The sequence below is a fragment of the Bombina bombina genome, chromosome 3 (genome assembly GCF_027579735.1).
Source record: "Bombina bombina isolate aBomBom1 chromosome 3, aBomBom1.pri, whole genome shotgun sequence".
NCBI lineage: Eukaryota > Metazoa > Chordata > Amphibia > Anura > Bombinatoridae > Bombina > Bombina bombina.
In genome coordinates, this window is record NC_069501.1 from 789,299,442 (window position 1) to 789,318,045 (window position 18,604).

Below are 18,604 nucleotides of genomic sequence, written 5' to 3' on the forward strand. Positions count from 1 at the left end.
TGGCCTGCTTTCCCTTGTTCCAGCCTTGCATTGGTCTCCAAGCTGGCTTGGCTTGAGAAGTATTACCCTCTTGCTTAGAGGACGTAGCACTTTGGGCTGGTCCGTTTTTACGAAAGGGACGAAAATTAGGTCTATTTTTTGCCTTGAAAGGCCGATCCTGAGGAAGGGCGTGGCCCTTAACCCCAGTGATATCAGAGATAATCTCTTTCAAGTCAGGGCCAAACAGCGTTTTCCCCTTGAAAGGAATGTTTAGTAGCTTGTTCTTGGAAGACGCATCAGCCGACCAAGATTTCAACCAAAGCGCTCTGCGCGCCACAATAGCAAACCCAGAATTCTTAGCCGCTAACCTAGCCAATTGCAAAGTGGCGTCTAGGGTGAAAGAATTAGCCAATTTGAGAGCATTGATTCTGTCCATAATCTCCTCATAAGGAGGAGAATCACTATCGAGCGCCTTTATCAGTTCATCAAACCAGAAACATGCGGCTGTAGTGACAGGGACAATGCATGAAATTGGTTGTAGAAGGTAACCCTGCTGAACAAACATCTTTTTAAGCAAACCTTCTAATTTTTTATCCATAGGATCTTTGAAAGCACAACTATCCTCTATGGGTATAGTGGTGCGTTTGTTTAAAGTAGAAACCGCTCCCTCGACCTTGGGGACTGTCTGCCATAAGTCCTTTCTGGGGTCGACCATAGGAAACAATTTTTTAAATATGGGGGGAGGGACGAAAGGAATACCGGGCCTTTCCCATTCTTTATTAACAATGTCCGCCACCCGCTTGGGTATAGGAAAAGCTTCTGGGAGCCCCGGCACCTCTAGGAACTTGTCCATTTTACATAGTTTCTCTGGGATGCCCAACTTTTCACAATCATCCAGAGTGGATAATACCTCCTTAAGCAAAATGCGGAGATGTTCCAACTTAAATTTAAATGCAATCACATCAGGTTCAGCCTGTTGAGAAATGTTCCCTGAATCAGTAATTTCTCCCTCAGACAAAACCTCCCTGGCCCCCTCAGATTGGGTTAGGGGCCCTTCAGAGATATTAATATCAGCGTCGTCATGCTCTTCAGTAACTAAAACAGAGCAGCCACGCTTACGCTGACAAGGGTTCATTTTGGCTAAAATGTTTTTGACAGAATTATCCATTACAGCCGTTAATTGTTGCATAGTAAGGAGTATTGGCGCGCTAGATGTACTAGGGGCCTCCTGAGTGGGCAAGACTCGTGTAGACGAAGGAGGGAATGATGCAGTACCATGCTTACTCCCCTCACTTGAGGAATCATCTTGGGCATCATTGTCATTATCACATAAATCACATTTATTTAAATGAATAGGAATTCTGGCTTCCCCACATTCAGAACACAGTCTATCTGGTAGTTCAGACATGTTAAACAGGCATAAACTTGATAAGAAAGTACAAAAAACGTTTTAAAATAAAACCGTTACTGTCACTTTAAATTTTAAACTGAACACACTTTATTACTGCAATTGCGAAAAAACATGAAGGAATTGTTCAAAATTCACCAAATTTTCACCACAGTGTCTTAAAGCCTTAAAAGTATTGCACACCAAATTTGGAAGCTTTAACCCTTAAAATAACGGAACCGGAGCCGTTTTAAAACTTTAACCCCTTTACAGTCCCTGGTATCTGCTTTGCTGAGACCCAACCAAACCCAAAGGGGAATACGATACCAAATGACGCCTTCAGAAAGTCTTTTCTAAGTATCAGAGCTCCCTCACATGCGACTGCATGCCATGCCTCTCAAAAACAAGTGCGCCACACCGGCGCGAAAATGAGGCTCTGCTTATGCTTTGGGAAAGCCCCTAAGAAATAAGGTGTCTAATACAGTGCCTGCCGATATTATTATATCAAAATACCCAGATAAAATGATTCCTCAAGGCTAAATATGTGTTAATAATGAATCGATTTAGCCCAGAAAAGTCTACAGTCTTAATAAGCCCTTGTGAAGCCCTTATTTACGATCGTAATAAACATGGCTTACCGTATCCCATAGGGAAAATGACAGCTTCCAGCATTACATCGTCTTGTTAGAATGTGTCATACCTCAAGCAGCAAGAGACTGCACACTGTTCCCCCAACTGAAGTTAATTGCTCTCAACAGTCCTGTGTGGAACAGCCATGGATTTTAGTTACGGTTGCTAAAATCATTTTCCTCATACAAACAGAAATCTTCATCTCTTTTCTGTTTCTGAGTAAATAGTACATACCAGCACTATTTCAAAATAACAAACTCTTGATTGAATAATAAAAACTACAGTTAAACACTAAAAAACTCTAAGCCATCTCCGTGGAGATGTTGCCTGTACAACGGCAAAGAGAATGACTGGGGTAGGCGGAGCCTAGGAGGGATCATGTGACCAGCTTTGCTGGGCTCTTTGCCATTTCCTGTTGGGGAAGAGAATATCCCACAAGTAAGGATGACGCCGTGGACCGGACACACCTATGTTGGAGAAACAGAACACACAGAAATATATACCGTTACCAGCTCTCTGAAAATATCATTTCCTTATAAATATGTTTCTTGTATACCATTTTGTAATTAACTTACTGATGTGAAGCACACTACACAATGCTGCAAATTATGAACTGGAGAGTAGAAGAGGAGATCTAGAATGTAATCTAGAATGTTTGGGGCGGCACAAATATTTACCTTCCTTATTCTGGACTTCCTTTTGCGGTGCCTTCTTTTTCTTTTTGTCTTCATAAATTGGCTTTTTCTTTGGCACAGAATCTTTAGATGGCACTTCAACACCTGCACAAGCAAAACGTTAGATTATAAGTCATCACCTGACGCTCAGTTTTAACAATCAACAATAACATGTTATAAGATGGGGGAAAATATGAAGTACTTGTAATGTAATCTGCTACGGATATACTAATGCTTGCCTGGGATGTGAAGAGGGTGTGATCTTCTTGTAGAGCGATATTCTCCAACATGGACAAGTTAAACAGGTTAGCTTGGATGTACAAATTAGTGTTAAGAAATGTTGTGCATTACATACCCTGAGCTTGGAGGACCTTAAGTGTAGCTTCTGCTCGTGCTCTGGCTTCTCGCTGAGCTTTGGTCAACAGCTTCCCTTCTTTCTTCAAACGCTCTTTTCTTTCCTTTTCCTTCTGTTTCCGCCTCTCTTTTCGTTCTTGTTCTAGTTTTTCCTGGAAGGACACAAAAAACCTAGTTATTTTTCTTATAGTAGATTTACAAATCAAATCAGGGAATGCCTACTTTTATAAATAAAAAATAAAAAAAGACAACAACTCATGTTTTGTGGGATTAGATATAAAAAAACAAACTTCTTATAGGCTTGTCAGGTGCCAGAAGAATCACATTCTGTTCTTCCAACTTGATCAACTGAAATACTTGTTAAAGTAAAACTGTATGAAATACTTACTTGTCTGGACAATCAAGGAATTAACAGTGTACACAATTAAAGGGCCACTGTAAGTAAATATTTTCTATGCCTGTTACTAACTAACTACCCCAAATACACTTTTTATCAATAGCATTTCATTAACATATCTACCGTATATCAGAAATCTTGTCTGCAAATTTAATTGTTTTCCAAACCCACTCAGTGGGTATCCTTTGCTCTGTACCAATCCGTTTACAATACCTAGGTTTCAAAATGGCGCTTTAAACACAAAGTTATTGGTTTAAGTATTTTGAACACACAGTTCTGAAAATAGTGGGCAGGATAACGTGACATCATCGGCGAATAAAAGATATAACTTTTAGAACATTATGAAACTTCGTTTTGGAGAAAATATAGGTCAGTAGGTTTTAATTAATGTTTATTAACTTTAATATGTTAGTTGTTTAGCTTAAAAATTATAACAGAAAGTAATCCTTTAAGGAACCCCGATTCTGGTGCATTACATAAAACTTTTGTGTTTACCTCAATGTCATCCCTTTGTTTCAAAGAAAGTATCAAAAAAACATCCAGAATTAATATTCTGGCATATTGCACCCACCAGAATGAATATTCCTGCAACTAAGGAAATCTATTGGGTGTACAAAAAAAACTATAAATACATTGCCTGCTATGTAAAGAGCCGGTCACTGGCATATGCCACCACAGTCATATCATACAGAAAACAAATATAACAGACGCAAGACACGTTTCCAAGTATTTAAACCTAAAACAAACACTGTTGCGTTATACAGTATTTATAAGAACAGAGGAGAATACATCTGCTAAGCTTTAAGCATATCAATTCAGTAACCACACCTTGAAATCCCCCAGTTGATCAGAAAGAAAATTATAACAAGAATAGAGTATCATTGTCCTTTTGGGACAAGACACTCAAATGTTAGGTCTTATGAGAAACTGTGCAAATATAAATACATGTAAAAAGGTACATCAAAATGAGAACCATCACTCAAGTCACTGAAGGAGTGTGGAGCAGTCACAGAAAGGTTCACTTTTCCAAAGCAAAAACAGTATTTCAAGCTTAAGCTTTTCATAAAAAGGTGCTGAAAAAATATATTTAAGTAAAACCAAACAATACTAAAGAACACACTGCTTTATTTACCTCTTCCAAGCGCTTAGCTTCCAGCTCTTCCAATCTTCGTAATCGCTCCTCTTCTTCCCTTTTCAACCGTTCCTCCTCCTCCTTCATTTTAGCCAAAGCTTCCTGCATAGCTTTCACAGTAGCTTTACTAGGCCCCTTTTTCTTCTCTTTGTCATCCTTTTCCACTTTCTTCTTTTTTTTATCTTTTTTCTTTTTATCAAAATCATCATCTGCAAAATGTTAAATAATTTGAGAAAGAAAAATGTCTACAGATATGAATGTAGTGGCTTATTTTTCCTATAATTGCCATTAGTGGCACAGGATAAAGATTGTATAGCTTAAAAATAAACACACACACACACACACATACACATATATATATATATATATATATATATATATATATATATATATATATATATATATATAATATCTTTCCATATTTTCTCCACTTGATGATGACTGTCTTCACTGTGTTCCATTTTATATCTAATGCCTTGGAAATTCTTTTGTACCCTTCTCCTGACTGATACCTTTTATAAATGAGATCCCTCTGATGCTTTGGAAGCTCTCTGCGGACCATGACTTTTGCTGTAGGATTCAACTAAGAAGCTTCTCATAGCATAGTCTGTTTAATAAAATGTCATAATAAAACACAATAGCAAAATCCCCTCAGGGTGGGTACTCACACAAGAGACCTCAATCGATATTAGGCAAGTTGAACACGTGTCCACCACAAAGGTGTAGTATAATAGTACACTGCAGAGATGGAACAAGATGTATTTAAGAGCTTGATATGCCCACTGTGATTTGATCTCCCTTTAAATACTCTCAGAGGCAGCCAAACAATGTGGCAAATGGACAAGGGAGTCGTACACAAAAAGACAACGGAGCTGATACAAAATTGCAGCATATAACGGCGCTGTTTTCAAAATTGCTACAGTGTAGCGTGTATCTAGATCGGTGTCCTGCACTGTGGCGTAAGGTGGACGTGGATCTGGATACACGCTACACTGTAGCAATTTTGAAAACAGCTCCGTTATATGCTTCAATTTTGTATCAGCTCTGTTGTCTTTTTGTGATAGTTTATATGCATAAGTAGAATACAATGGATTCTAAGGGGAACACAATAATTATACAAGAAATAAGATAAAACACAGGGAGGAATACAAAGGAACCAGAGAATGTTTTTTGTAGTTCCTAACTAGACAAACTGATAAATAATCTGATATTCAATATTGACATTTTTTTCTTGCATCCTTAAAAACAGCTTAAAAAAGCATTTTAGAACTCGATGATTTCTAAAAAGAAATGAAAAAAGAAGTGTATAAATGCTACTAGTGTATACACACATATTTATACCTAAAAATACATGTACCTATATATTATAAATAAAAAATATATTGTCAAATTAATTAAAGTGAAGGTCAATTTTGACGAATAAGTGCCCTTGTTTTTAATAATCCTATTAAAAACAAGGGCACTTTAATTTATCAAAATTGACATTTCAAGCGTTTTCTTTAAAAACGTACCTTTTTAATCCTGAAAGTTGCTCCATCAATTCCCACGGCCGTCGGAAGCCTCTGCTTACGTCAGAAATGACGAATCTGGCTTCCCCCAATCAGGGCGTTCCCCCCAGGGAGATCATGGCCTGAGGGAACACCGTGATTGGATGAAGCCGTATTCGTCATTTTGGACCCGCAAAGAGGACTTGCGACGGGTGGAGGAAGCGCTGCAGCGGCTCTCAGGATTAAAATGTAAGTTTTTGAAGAAAACGCTTGAAATGTCAATTTTGATGAATTAAATTGACCTTCACTTTAATACTGGATGAAAAATAATGACGTACGGTTGTACATTCATAAACAAATTATTAGTTAATAACACTAGTTATACAATTACTAATTTAAAAATTAAATTGATAAATGTTGGCCATTAATTAATAAAAGCCTATTTGCTTGTTAAAAACAAAGAAAATGTTGCCAGGGAGCACAAAATATTGACCGTTACTTCTTTTAGAAAATTAGTCTCTAACTGTTTTTTGTTTAAATCAATCCTAAATACATAAACCAAAATCATACTTGGTCATAATATAAAGATAGGGAGAACACAAATTCATATTAACCCATAGATAATATATTATTATTATTAGTAGAGGGCCCCAACCAAAAAACATCAAATTTTAAAAAAACAAAATCCCAAATATATTACATATTAGAAACTTGTTTTTGAAACATGTGAGGACACATACTGAAAATATCTATACCAAGAAGGCCTGAATATCTACATCCCTGTTTATTCCCAGAGGCTCTTAAAAGGGACACTGAACCCAATTTTTTTCTTTTGTTATTCAGATAGAGTATGCAATTTTAAGCAACTTTCTAATTTACTCCTATTATCAATTTTTCTTCGTTCACTTGCTATCTTTATTTGATAAAGAAGGCATCTAAGCTTCTTTCTTTGTTCAGACCTCTGGACAGCACTTTTTTATTGGTGGATGAATTTATCCACCAATCAGCAAAAATAACCCAGGTTATTCACCAAAAATGGGCCAGCATTTAAACTTACATTCTTGCATTTCAAATAAAGATACCAAGAGAATGAAGAAAATTTGATAAAAGGAGTACATTAGAAAGTTGCTTAAAATTGCATGCTCTATTTGAATCACGAAAGGAAAAAATGTGGGTTTAGTGTCCCTTTAAGTCTGAAAGCGGTGGATCCAATAGGTTTCCCTCTGTCTCAAGAGAAGTAACCTGTTCCCACGTCTCTCCAAAGACCACCTGTTCTATTGCTTTGAATCTAAGGCTGGAATTGTCATTATTATGGACATCCCTAAAGTGGTCAGTTACACCATGTGACACATTCCCTCTTTCTATATTCTTTAGATGTTCCTTTACCCTTCTCTTAATGGTCCTTTTCGTCCTTCCAGGACATTTCAACAGATACACGACATACTTAGAATGACAATTCATAGCATGTCTTATATCTGTTGTCTTTCTAGAAATCATCAATTTTTAAAATGCTTTTTTAAGCTGTTTTTAAGGATGCGAGAAAAAAAAACAAATTTATGCAAGAACTTACATGATAAATTAATTTCTTTCATAGTGGCAAGAGTCCATGAGCTAGTGACATATGGGATATACATTCCTACCAGGAAGGGGCAAAGTTTCCCAAACCTCAAAATGCCTATAAATACACCTCCCACCAGACACATACCTCAGTTTTAACGTATAGCCAAGTAGTGAGGTGCAAAAAAGGAGGAAAAAAAGCATACAAAAAGAGGAGGAACTGGAAAAAACAGAATTTATGTTTACCTGATAAATTACTTTCTCCAACGGTGTGTCCGGTCCACGGCGTCATCCTTACTTGTGGGATATTCTCCTCCCCAACAGGAAATGGCAAAGAGCCCAGCAAAGCTGGTCACATGATCCCTCCTAGGCTCCGCCTTCCCCAGTCATTCGACCGACGTAAAGGAGGAATATTTGGATAGGAGAAATCATATGATACCGTGGTGACTGTAGTTAAAGAAAATAAATTATCAGACCTGATTAAAAAACCAGGGCGGGCCGTGGACCGGACACACCGTTGGAGAAAGTAATTTATCAGGTAAACATAAATTCTGTTTTCTCCAACATAGGTGTGTCTGGTCCACGGCGTCATCCTTACTTGTGGGAACCAATACCAAAGCTTTAGGACACGGATGAAGGGAGGGAGCAAATCAGGTCACCTAGATGGAAGGCACCACGGCTTGCAAAACCTTTCTCCCAAAAATAGCCTCAGAAGAAGCAAAAGTATCAAATTTGTAAAATTTAGTAAAAGTGTGCAGTGAAGACCAAGTCGCTGCCTTACATATCTGATCAACAGAAGCCTCGTTCTTGAAGGCCCATGTGGAAGCCACAGCCCTAGTAGAATGAGCTGTGATTCTTTCAGGAGGCTGCCGTCCGGCAGTCTCGTAAGCCAATCTGATGATGCTTTTAATCCAAAAAGAGAGAGAGGTAGAAGTTGCTTTTTGACCTCTCCTTTTACCAGAATAAACAACAAACAAAGAAGATGTTTGTCTAAAATCCTTTGTAGCATCTAAATAGAATTTTAGAGCACGAACTACATCCAAATTGTGCAACAAACGTTCCTTCTTTGAAACTGGATTCGGACACAAAGAAGGCACGACTATCTCCTGGTTAATGTTTTTGTTAGAAACAACTTTCGGAAGAAAACCAGGTTTAGTACGTAAAACCACCTTATCTGCATGGAACACCAGATAAGGAGGAGAACACTGCAGAGCAGATAATTCTGAAACTCTTCTAGCAGAAGAAATTGCAACCAAAAACAAAACTTTCCAAGATAATAACTTAATATCAACGGAATGTAAGGGTTCAAACGGAACCCCCTGAAGAACTGAAAGAACTAAATTGAGACTCCAAGGAGGAGTCAAATGTTTGTAAACAGGCTTGATTCTAACCAGAGCCTGAACAAAGGCTTGAACATCTGGCACAGCTGCCAGCTTTTTGTGAAGTAACACAGACAAGGCAGAAATCTGTCCCTTCAAAGAACTTGCAGATAATCCTTTCTCCAAACCTTCTTGAAGAAAGGATAGAATCTTAGGAATTTTTACCTTGTCCCAAGGGAATACTTTAGATTCACACCAACAGATATATTTTTTCCATATTTTGTGGTAGATTTTTCTAGTTACAGGCTTTCTGGCCTGAACAAGAGTATCAATGACAGAATCTGAGAACCCTCGCTTTGATAAGATCAAGCGTTCAATCTCCAAGCAGTCAGTTGGAGTGAGACCAGATTCGGATGTTCGAACGGACCTTGAACAAGAAGGTCTCGTCTCAAAGGTAGCTTCCATGGTGGAGCCGATGACATATTCACCAGGTCTGCATACCAAGTCCTGCGTGGCCACGCAGGAGCTATCAAGATCACCGATGCCCTCTCCTGATTGATCCTGGCTACCAGCCTGGGGATGAGAGGAAACGGCGGGAATACATAAGCTAGTTTGAAGGTCCAAGGTGCTACTAGTGCATCTACTAGAGTCGCCTTGGGATCCCTGGATCTGGACCCGTAGCAAGGAACCTTGAAGTTCTGACGAGAGGCCATCAGATCCATGTCTGGAATGCCCCACAATTGAGTAATTTGGGCAAAGATTTCCGGATGGAGTTCCCACTCCCCCGGATGAAATGTCTGACGACTCAGAAAATCCGCTTCCCAATTTTCCACTCCTGGGATGTGGATTGCAGACAAGTGGCAGGAGTGAGTCTCCGCCCATTGAATGATTTTGGTCACTTCTTCCATCGCCAGGGAACTCCTTGTTCCCCCCTGATGGTTGATGTACGCAACAGTCGTCATGTTGTCTGATTGAAACCGTATGAACTTGGCCTTTGCTAGCTGAGGCCAAGCCTTGAGAGCATTGAATATCGCTCTCAGTTCCAGAATATTTATCGGGAGAAGAGATTCTTCCCGAGACCAAAGACCCTGAGCTTTCAGGGGTCCCCAGACCGTGCCTCAGCCCACCAGACTGGCGTCGGTCGTGACAATGACCCACTCTGGTCTGCGGAAGCTCATCCCCTGTGACAGGTTGTCCAGGGACAGCCACCAACGGAGTGAATCTCTGGTCCTCTGATCTACTTGTATCGTCGGAGACAAGTCTGTATAGTCCCCATTCCACTGACTGAGCATGCACAGTTGTAATGGTCTTAGATGAATTCGCGCAAAAGGAACTATGTCCATTGCCGCTACCATCAAACCTATTACTTCCATGCACTGCGCTATGGAAGGAAGAGGAACAGAATGAAGTATTTGACAAGAGTTTAGAAGTTTTGATTTTCTGGCCTCTGTCAGAAAAATCCTCATTTCTAAGGAGTCTATTATTGTTCCCAAGAAGGGAACCCTTGTTGACGGAGATAGCGAACTTTTTTCTACGTTCACTTTCCACCCGTGAGATCTGAGAAAGGCCAGGACAATGTCCGTGTGAGCCTTTGCTTGTGGAAGGGACGACGCTTGAATCAGAATGTCGTCCAAGTAAGGTACTACTGCAATGCCCCTTGGTCTTAGCACCGCTAGAAGGGACCCTAGTACCTTTGTGAAAATTCTTGGAGCAGTGGCTAATCCGAACGGAAGTGCCACAAACTGGTAATGCTTGTCCAGGAATGCGAACCTTAGGAACCGATGATGTTCCTTGTGGATAGGAATATGTAGATACGCATCCTTTAAATCCACCGTGGTCATGAATTGACCTTCCTGGATGGAAGGAAGAATTGTTCGAATGGTTTCCATTTTGAACGATGGAACCTTGAGAAACTTGTTTAGGATCTTGAGATCTAAGATTGGTCTGAATGTTCCCTCTTTTTTGGGAACTACGAACAGATTGGATGGAACAGGATGAATCACTCCCATTTTTAACAGGTCTTCTACACAATGTAAGAATGCCTGTCTTTTTATGAGGTCTGAAGACAATTGAGACCTGTGGAACCTCCCCCTTGGGGGAAGCCCCTTGAATTCCAGAAGATAACCTTGGGAGACTATTTCTAGTGCCCAAGGATCCAGAACATCTCTTGCCCAAGCCTGAGCGAAGAGAGAGAGTCTGCCCCCCACCAGATCCGGTCCCGGATCGGGGGCCAACATCTCATGCTGTCTTGGTAGCAGTGGCAGGTTTCTTGGCCTGCTTTCCTTTGTTCCAGCCTTGCATTGGCCTCCAGGCTGGCTTGGCTTGAGAAGTATTACCCTCTTGCTTAGAGGACGTAGCACTTGGGGCTGGTCCGTTTCTGCGAAAGGGACGAAAATTAGGTTTATTTTTGGCTTTGAAAGACCTATCCTGAGGAAGGGCGTGGCCCTTGCCCCCAGTGATATCAGAGATGATCTCTTTCAAGTCAGGGCCAAACAGCGTTTTCCCCTTGAAAGGAATGTTAAGCAATTTGTTCTTGGAAGACGCATCCGCTGACCAAGATTTTAGCCAAAGCGCTCTGCGCGCCACAATAGCAAAACCAGAATTTTTCGCCGCTAACCTAGCCAATTGCAAAGTGGCGTCTAGGGTGAAAGAATTAGCCAATTTGAGAGCATGAATTCTGTCCATAATCTCCTCATAAGAAGAAGAATTATTATTGAGCGCCTTTTCTAGTTCATCGAACCAGAAACACGCTGCTGTAGTGACAGGAACAATGCATGAAATTGGTTGTAGAAGGTAACCTTGCTGAACAAACATCTTTTTAAGCAAACCCTCTAATTTTTTATCCATAGGATCTTTGAAAGCACAACTATCTTCTATGGGTATAGTGGTGCGTTTGTTTAGAGTAGAAACCGCCCCCTCGACCTTGGGGACTGTCTGCCATAAGTCCTTTCTGGGGTCGACCATAGGAAACAATTTCTTAAATATGGGGGGAGGGACGAAAGGTATACCGGGCCTTTCCCATTCTTTATTTACAATGTCCGCCACCCGCTTGGGTATAGGAAAAGCTTCGGGGGGCCCCGGGACCTCTAGGAACTTGTCCATTTTACATAATTTCTCTGGAATGACCAAATTCTCACAATCATCCAGAGTAGATAACACCTCCTTAAGCAGAGCGCGGAGATGTTCCAATTTAAATTTAAATGTAATCACATCAGGTTCAGCTTGTTGAGAAATTTTCCCTGAATCTGAAATTTCTCCCTCAGACAAAACCTCCCTGGCCCCCTCAGACTGGTGTAGGGGCACTTCAGAACCAATATCATCAGCGTCCTCATGCTCTTCAGTATTTTCTAAAACAGAGCAGTCGCGCTTTCGCTGATAAGTGGGCATTTTGGCTAAAATGTTTTTGATAGAATTATCCATTACAGCCGTTAATTGTTGCATAGTAAGGAGTATTGGCGCACTAGATGTACTAGGGGCCTCCTGTGTGGGCAAGACTGGTGTAGACGAAGGAGGGGATGATGCAGTACCATGCTTACTCCCCTCACTTGAGGAATCATCTTGGGCATCATTTTCTCTAAATTTTGTGTCACATAAATCACATCTATTTAAATGAGAAGGAACCTTGGCTTCCCCACATACAGAACACAGTCTATCTGGTAGTTCAGACATGTTAAACAGGCATAAACTTGATAACAAAGTACAAAAAACGTTTTAAAATAAAACCGTTACTGTCACTTTAAATTTTAAACTGAACACACTTTATTACTGCATATGTGAAAAAGTATGAAGGAATTGTTCAAAATTCACCAAAATTTCACCACAGTGTCTTAAAGCCTTCAAAGTATTGCACACCAAATTTGGAAGCTTTAACCCTTAAAATAACGGAACCGGAGCCGTTTTTATATTTAACCCCTTTACAGTCCCTGGTATCTGCTTTGCTGAGACCCAACCAAGCCCAAAGGGGAATACGATACCAAATGACGCCTTCAGAAAGTCTTTTCTATGTATCAGAGCTCCTCACACATGCATCTGCATGTCATGCTTCCCAAAAACAAGTGCGCAATAGAGGCGCGAAAATGAGACTCTGCCTATGATTAGGGAAAGCCCCTAGAGAATAAGGTGTCCAATACAGTGCCTGCCGGTTATTTTACATAGTTCCCAAGATTAAAATAATTCCTCAAGGCTATGGAGTATAAAATATGCTTATATATAAATCGTTTTAGCCCAGAAAATGTCTACAGTCTTAAAAGCCCTTGTGAAGCCCTTTTTTCTCTTCATGTAATAAAAATGGCTTACCGGATCCCATAGGGAAAATGACAGCTTCCAGCATTACATCGTCTTGTTAGAAATGTGTCATACCTCAAGCAGCAAAAGTCTGCTCCCTGTTTCCCCCAACTGAAGTTAATTCCTCTCAACAGTCCTGTGTGGAAACAGCCATCGATTTTAGTAACGGTTGCTAAAATCATTTTCCTCTTACAAACAGAAATCTTCATCTCTTTTCTGTTTCAGAGTAAATAGTACATACCAGCACTATTTTAAAATAACAAACTCTTGATTGAATAATAAAAACTACAGTTAAACACTAAAAAACTCTAAGCCATCTCCGTGGAGATGTTGCCTGTACAACGGCAAAGAGAATGACTGGGGAAGGCGGAGCCTAGGAGGGATCATGTGACCAGCTTTGCTGGGCTCTTTGCCATTTCCTGTTGGGGAGGAGAATATCCCACAAGTAAGGATGACGCCGTGGACCGGACACACCTATGTTGGAGAAATAATGTGCTTTTATACAAAAAAACAAAACATGAAAGAAATGAATTTATCAGGTAAGTTCTTACATAAAAGAAAATGTACGCTTACCTGATAAATTTATTTCTTTTTTGACACGATGAGTCCACGGATCATCATGGTCAGCAGCAGGAGGCAAAGGGCACCACAGCAGAGCTGTTAAATAGCTCCTCCCTTCCCTCCCACTCCAGTCATTCGACCGAAGTTAGGAAGAGAAAGGAAAAGCCAAGGTGCAGAGGTGTCTGAAGTTTACAATAACCCACAACCTGTATAAAAAACAGGGCGGGCCGTGGACTCATCTTGTCAAAAAAGAAATAAATTTATCAGGTAAGCATAAATATTCTTTTCTTTTTTATGACACGATGAGTCCACGGATCATCATAATTACTAATGGGATTCAATACCCAAGCTAGAGTACACAGATGATACGGGAGGGACAAGACAGGGAACCTAAATGGAAGGCACCACTGCGTGAAGAACCTTTCTCCCAAAAGCTGCCTCACCCGAGGCAAAAGTGTCAAATTTGTATAACTTTGAAAAAGTGTGAAAAGAGGACCAAGTTGCAGCCTTGCAAATCTGTTCCACAGAAGCTTCATTTTTGAACGACCATGAGGAAGCAACAGCCCTCGTGGAATGAGCCGTAACTCTCTCGGGAGGCCGCTGTCCAGCAGTCTCATATGCAAAACGTATTATACTCTTCAGCCAAAAAGAAAGAGAAGAAGCCGTAGCTTTCTGTCCCTTACGTTTTCCTGAGAAAAACCACAAGAAAAGAAGAAGACTGACGAAAGTCCTTAGTCGTCTTTAAAGAAAATTTTAAAGCACGGACCCCGTCCAAATTGAACAGAAGTCCTTCATTCTGAGAGAAAAAATAAGGACACAAGAAAAAAAAACAACAATCTCCTGATTAATGTTCCAATCAGAAACAACCTTAGGAAGAAATTCTAACTTAGTACAAAAAACTAACTTATCTGAATGGAAATAAGATAAGGAGACTCATACTGAAAAGCCGAGAGCTCTGACACTCTCCGAACAGACGAAATAGCAACAAGAAATAAAACTTTCCAAGATAACAACTCAATAGAGACCCTTGAAGAACTTTAAAAACTAGATTCAGACTCCATGGAGGAGTAACTGGTATGAACACAGGCCTGATCCTGACCAAGGCCTGACAAAATTATTGTACATCTGGAACATTAACCAGACGTTTGTGTAACAAAAAAGAGAATTTTTACCCCTTAGGGAACCTGACGATAAACCTTCCTCCAAACCCTCTTGGAGAAAAGACAAAATTTTAGGAATCCTATCTACTCCATGAGTAGCCCATGGATTCACACCAATAGAGATATTTACGCAATATCTTTTTGACTATTAACAGGCTTTCAAGCCTGAATCATGGTCACAATGACAGAGTCAGAAAAACCCTGATTGGATAATATTAAGTGTTCAATCTCCAAGCAGTCAGTTTCAGATAAACCAGATTTGGGTGAAGAAGGGGCCCTTGAATTAGAAGGTCCTTTCTCAACGGAAGCCTCCAAGGTGGCAGAGATGACATGTCCACCAGATCTGCATACTAAATCCTACAAGGCGAAGTTGGTGCTATGAGGATCACCAAAGTCCTCTCCTGCTTGATTCAAGCAATGGCCCGAGGAAGAAAAGCAAACGGAGGAAAAGCTGGAGAACACTTCCGGATTGAGTTCCCACTCCCCTAGATGAAAGGGCTGCCTGCTCAGGAAATCTGCCTCTCAAATGTTTCACCTCGGGGATGTGGCTCGCCAACAGGTAGTAAGAACGGGCCTAAACCCACTGAATTATTTTGGATACCTCTGTCATCGTTAAGGAACTCCCCTGATGATTGATTTAAGCCACTGACGTCATGTTGATCGACTGGAAACAGATAAACTGGACGAAGGCTAACTGAGGCCAGGCCAGAAGAACATTATAGATTGCTCTCAGTTCCAGAATGTGTATAGGAAGAACAGACTCTGGCTGAGTCCAAACCCCCTGAACCCTTAGGGAGCTCCAGACTGCTTCTCTAGAAGGCTGGCGTCTGTTGACACAATCAACCAAGATGGTCTGAGAAAGCAGGTTCCCTGGGAGAGATGATCCAGAGACAACCACCATTAAAGAGAATCCCTTGTCTCCTGCTCCAGTAGTATTTGAGGAGACAAATCTGTATAATCTCCGATCCATTGCCTGAGCATGCTTAACTGCAGAGGTCTGAGATGGAACCGAGCAAACGGGATGAAGTTCATTGCCGCCACCATCAGCCCGATTATCGCCATGCACTGAAAGCCTAAGAGTGGACTGAAAGGCTAGACGAGTATCGATAATCTTTGAATTCCTGACTGCTGTCAGAAAAATCTTCATTGATATGGAATCTATTATGGTTCCCAAGAAAGTTACCCCGGTGCTTGGGACTAAGGAATTTTTTTCCAAATTTACCTTCCACCCGTGAGATCGCAGGAAGGATAACACCATGTCCGTGTGAAAACTTGTTTGCTGTAAGGATGGCGTCTGGACTAGGATAACGTCCAGATAGGGCATCACTGCAATGCTCCGTAACCCAAGCACCACCAACAGCGATCCCAGAGCCTTTGTGACAACTCTGAGAGCTGTGGCAAGACCAAAAGGAAGAGCCATGAACTGGAAACGTTCGTCCAGTAAGGCAAACCTTAGAACTTGAGACGATTCTTGTGAATAGCACATGAAGGAACATGTCCTTTACTCCACTCATAAATTGACCCTCTTGGATCAAGGGAAGAATGGAACGAATAGATTTCCATCTTAAAGGACGGTACACTAAGAAATTTGTTTAGACTCTTGAGATCTAGAAAGTGGTCTGAAGGTTCCCTCTTTTTTGGGAACCACACCCCGATTGGGATAAAAAACCTAGACCCTGTACCTGTATTGGAACTGGAACAATCACTCCCAGGTCTGAGAGGTCTCCTACGCAGTGTAAGAACGCCTCTCGACTGATCTGCAGATAATTTTGAAAACAGAAACCTGCCTCTGGGAGGAAAACTTTTTAACTCTAATTTGTATCCCTGGGACACTATTTCTACTGCCCAGGGATCTTCAACATCAGAAAAATTTTGAGAGGAGCACCATGAAATATAGGTCTTCCAAACCCGATAATAAATCTTTCTTAAAACAGACTTACGAGCCTATAACATAGTGTCAATCACTGAGTCAGAGAAACCTCTATGACTAAGAACTAAGCGTTCAATTTCCATACCTTCAAATTTAGAGATTTGAGATCCTGATGGAAAAATGGCCCTTAAGACAGAAGGTCTGGCCTTAAAGGAAGTGGCAAAGGCTGGCAACTGGACAAGATCCGTATACCAGAACCTGTGAGGCCATGCTGGTGCTATCAGAAACACATGAGATTTTTCCATAATGATCTTGGAGATCACCCTTGAAAGAAGAACTAGAGGTGGAAAAATGTAAGCAAGTTGGTAAAACCAAGGAACTGCTAAAGCATCCACCATCTCTGCCTGAGGATTCTTGGATCTGGAAAGATATCTGGGAAGTTTCTTGTTCAAACGAGAGGCCATCAAATCTATTTCTGGAAGACCCGACATTTGTACAATCTGATGAAACATCTGGATGGAGAGACCACTCCCCCGGATGCAAAGTCTGATGACTGAGATAATCCGTTTCCCAATTGTCTACTCCTGGAATATGAATCGCAGAAATTAGACAAGAGTTGGACTCCGCCCAAGAAAGTATCAGAGATACTTCTTTCTTTGCTAAAGAGCTGCGATGTCCTCTCTGATGATTGACATATGCCACTGTTGTGATATTGTCTGTCTGAAAATGAATGAAAAGTTATTTCTTTAACAGAGGCCAAGCCTGAAGAGCTCTGAAGACAGAACAGAGTTCTAAAATATTGATTGGTAACCTCGCCTCTTAAGGTTTCCAAAACCCCCAGACAGCTCCCCAACCTATAAGACTTGCGTCTGATGAGATCACAGTCCAGGAAGGATGAACAAAAGAGGCCCCTTGAACAATCCGATGATGGTCCAACCACCATGACAGAGAGAGCGTTGAATGTTGGGATTTAAGAATATCAGTTGTGATATCCAAGTATAATCCCTGCACCATTGATTCAGCATGCAAAGCTGCAGAGGTCTCATATGAAAACGAACAAAGGGAATCGCGTCCGATGCTGCAGTCATAAGACCTAAAACTTCCATACACATAGCCACTGAAGGAAATGATCGAGACTGAAGGTTTAGACAAATACCAATTTTGTTTGTCTCTTGTCTGTTAAAGACAAAGTCATGGACACTGAATCTATCTGGAAACCTAAAAAGGTGACCTTTGTCTGAGGAATCAAGAAACTTTAGTAAACTGATCCTCCAACCATGTCTTTGAAGAAACGACACTAGTTGTTTCATGTGAGATTCTGCTAAATGTAAAGACTGAGCTAGTACCAAGATATCGTCCAAATAAGGAAACGCCGCAATACCCTGCTCTCCGATTACAGATAGAAGGGCACCGAGTACCTTTGAAAAGATTCTTGGAGCTGTTGCTAGGCCAAATGGAAGAGCAACAAACTGGTAATGCTAGTCTAGAAAAGAAAATCTCAGAAACTGATAATGGTCTGGATGAATTGGAATATGAAGATAAGCATCCTGTAAGTCTATTGTGGACATAAAATGCCCTTGCTGAACAAAAGGCAGAGTAGTCCTATAGTCACCATCATCTGGGACTCTAACAAATTGATTTAAAACTTTCAGATCCAGAACTGGTCTGAAAGAATTCTCTTTCTTTGGGACAATGAATAGATTTGAATAGAACCCCAAACCACCCTGTTCCTTTAGAGGAACTGGGACATTTACCCCTGAAAGCTCTAGATCTGAAACACACTTCAGAAAAGCCTGAGCCTTCACAGGATTTG

At 40.8% G+C, this 18,604-nt stretch overlaps 1 protein-coding gene across 1 annotated transcript in view; it reads right to left on the minus strand.

The window, feature by feature from the left end:
* The window catches only part of EIF5B (eukaryotic translation initiation factor 5B), a 411,763-nt gene that overhangs the window by 309,701 nt on the left and 83,458 nt on the right, over nt 1-18,604 (minus strand). Inside the window, exons 5-7 of the mRNA XM_053707685.1 lie at nt 4,554-4,762; nt 3,026-3,176; nt 2,674-2,775 (exon numbers count right to left, since the gene is read on the minus strand). Coding sequence (XP_053563660.1) covers nt 2,674-2,775; nt 3,026-3,176; nt 4,554-4,762 — 462 coding nt within the window. The remainder of the gene's footprint in view (nt 1-2,673; nt 2,776-3,025; nt 3,177-4,553; nt 4,763-18,604) is intronic.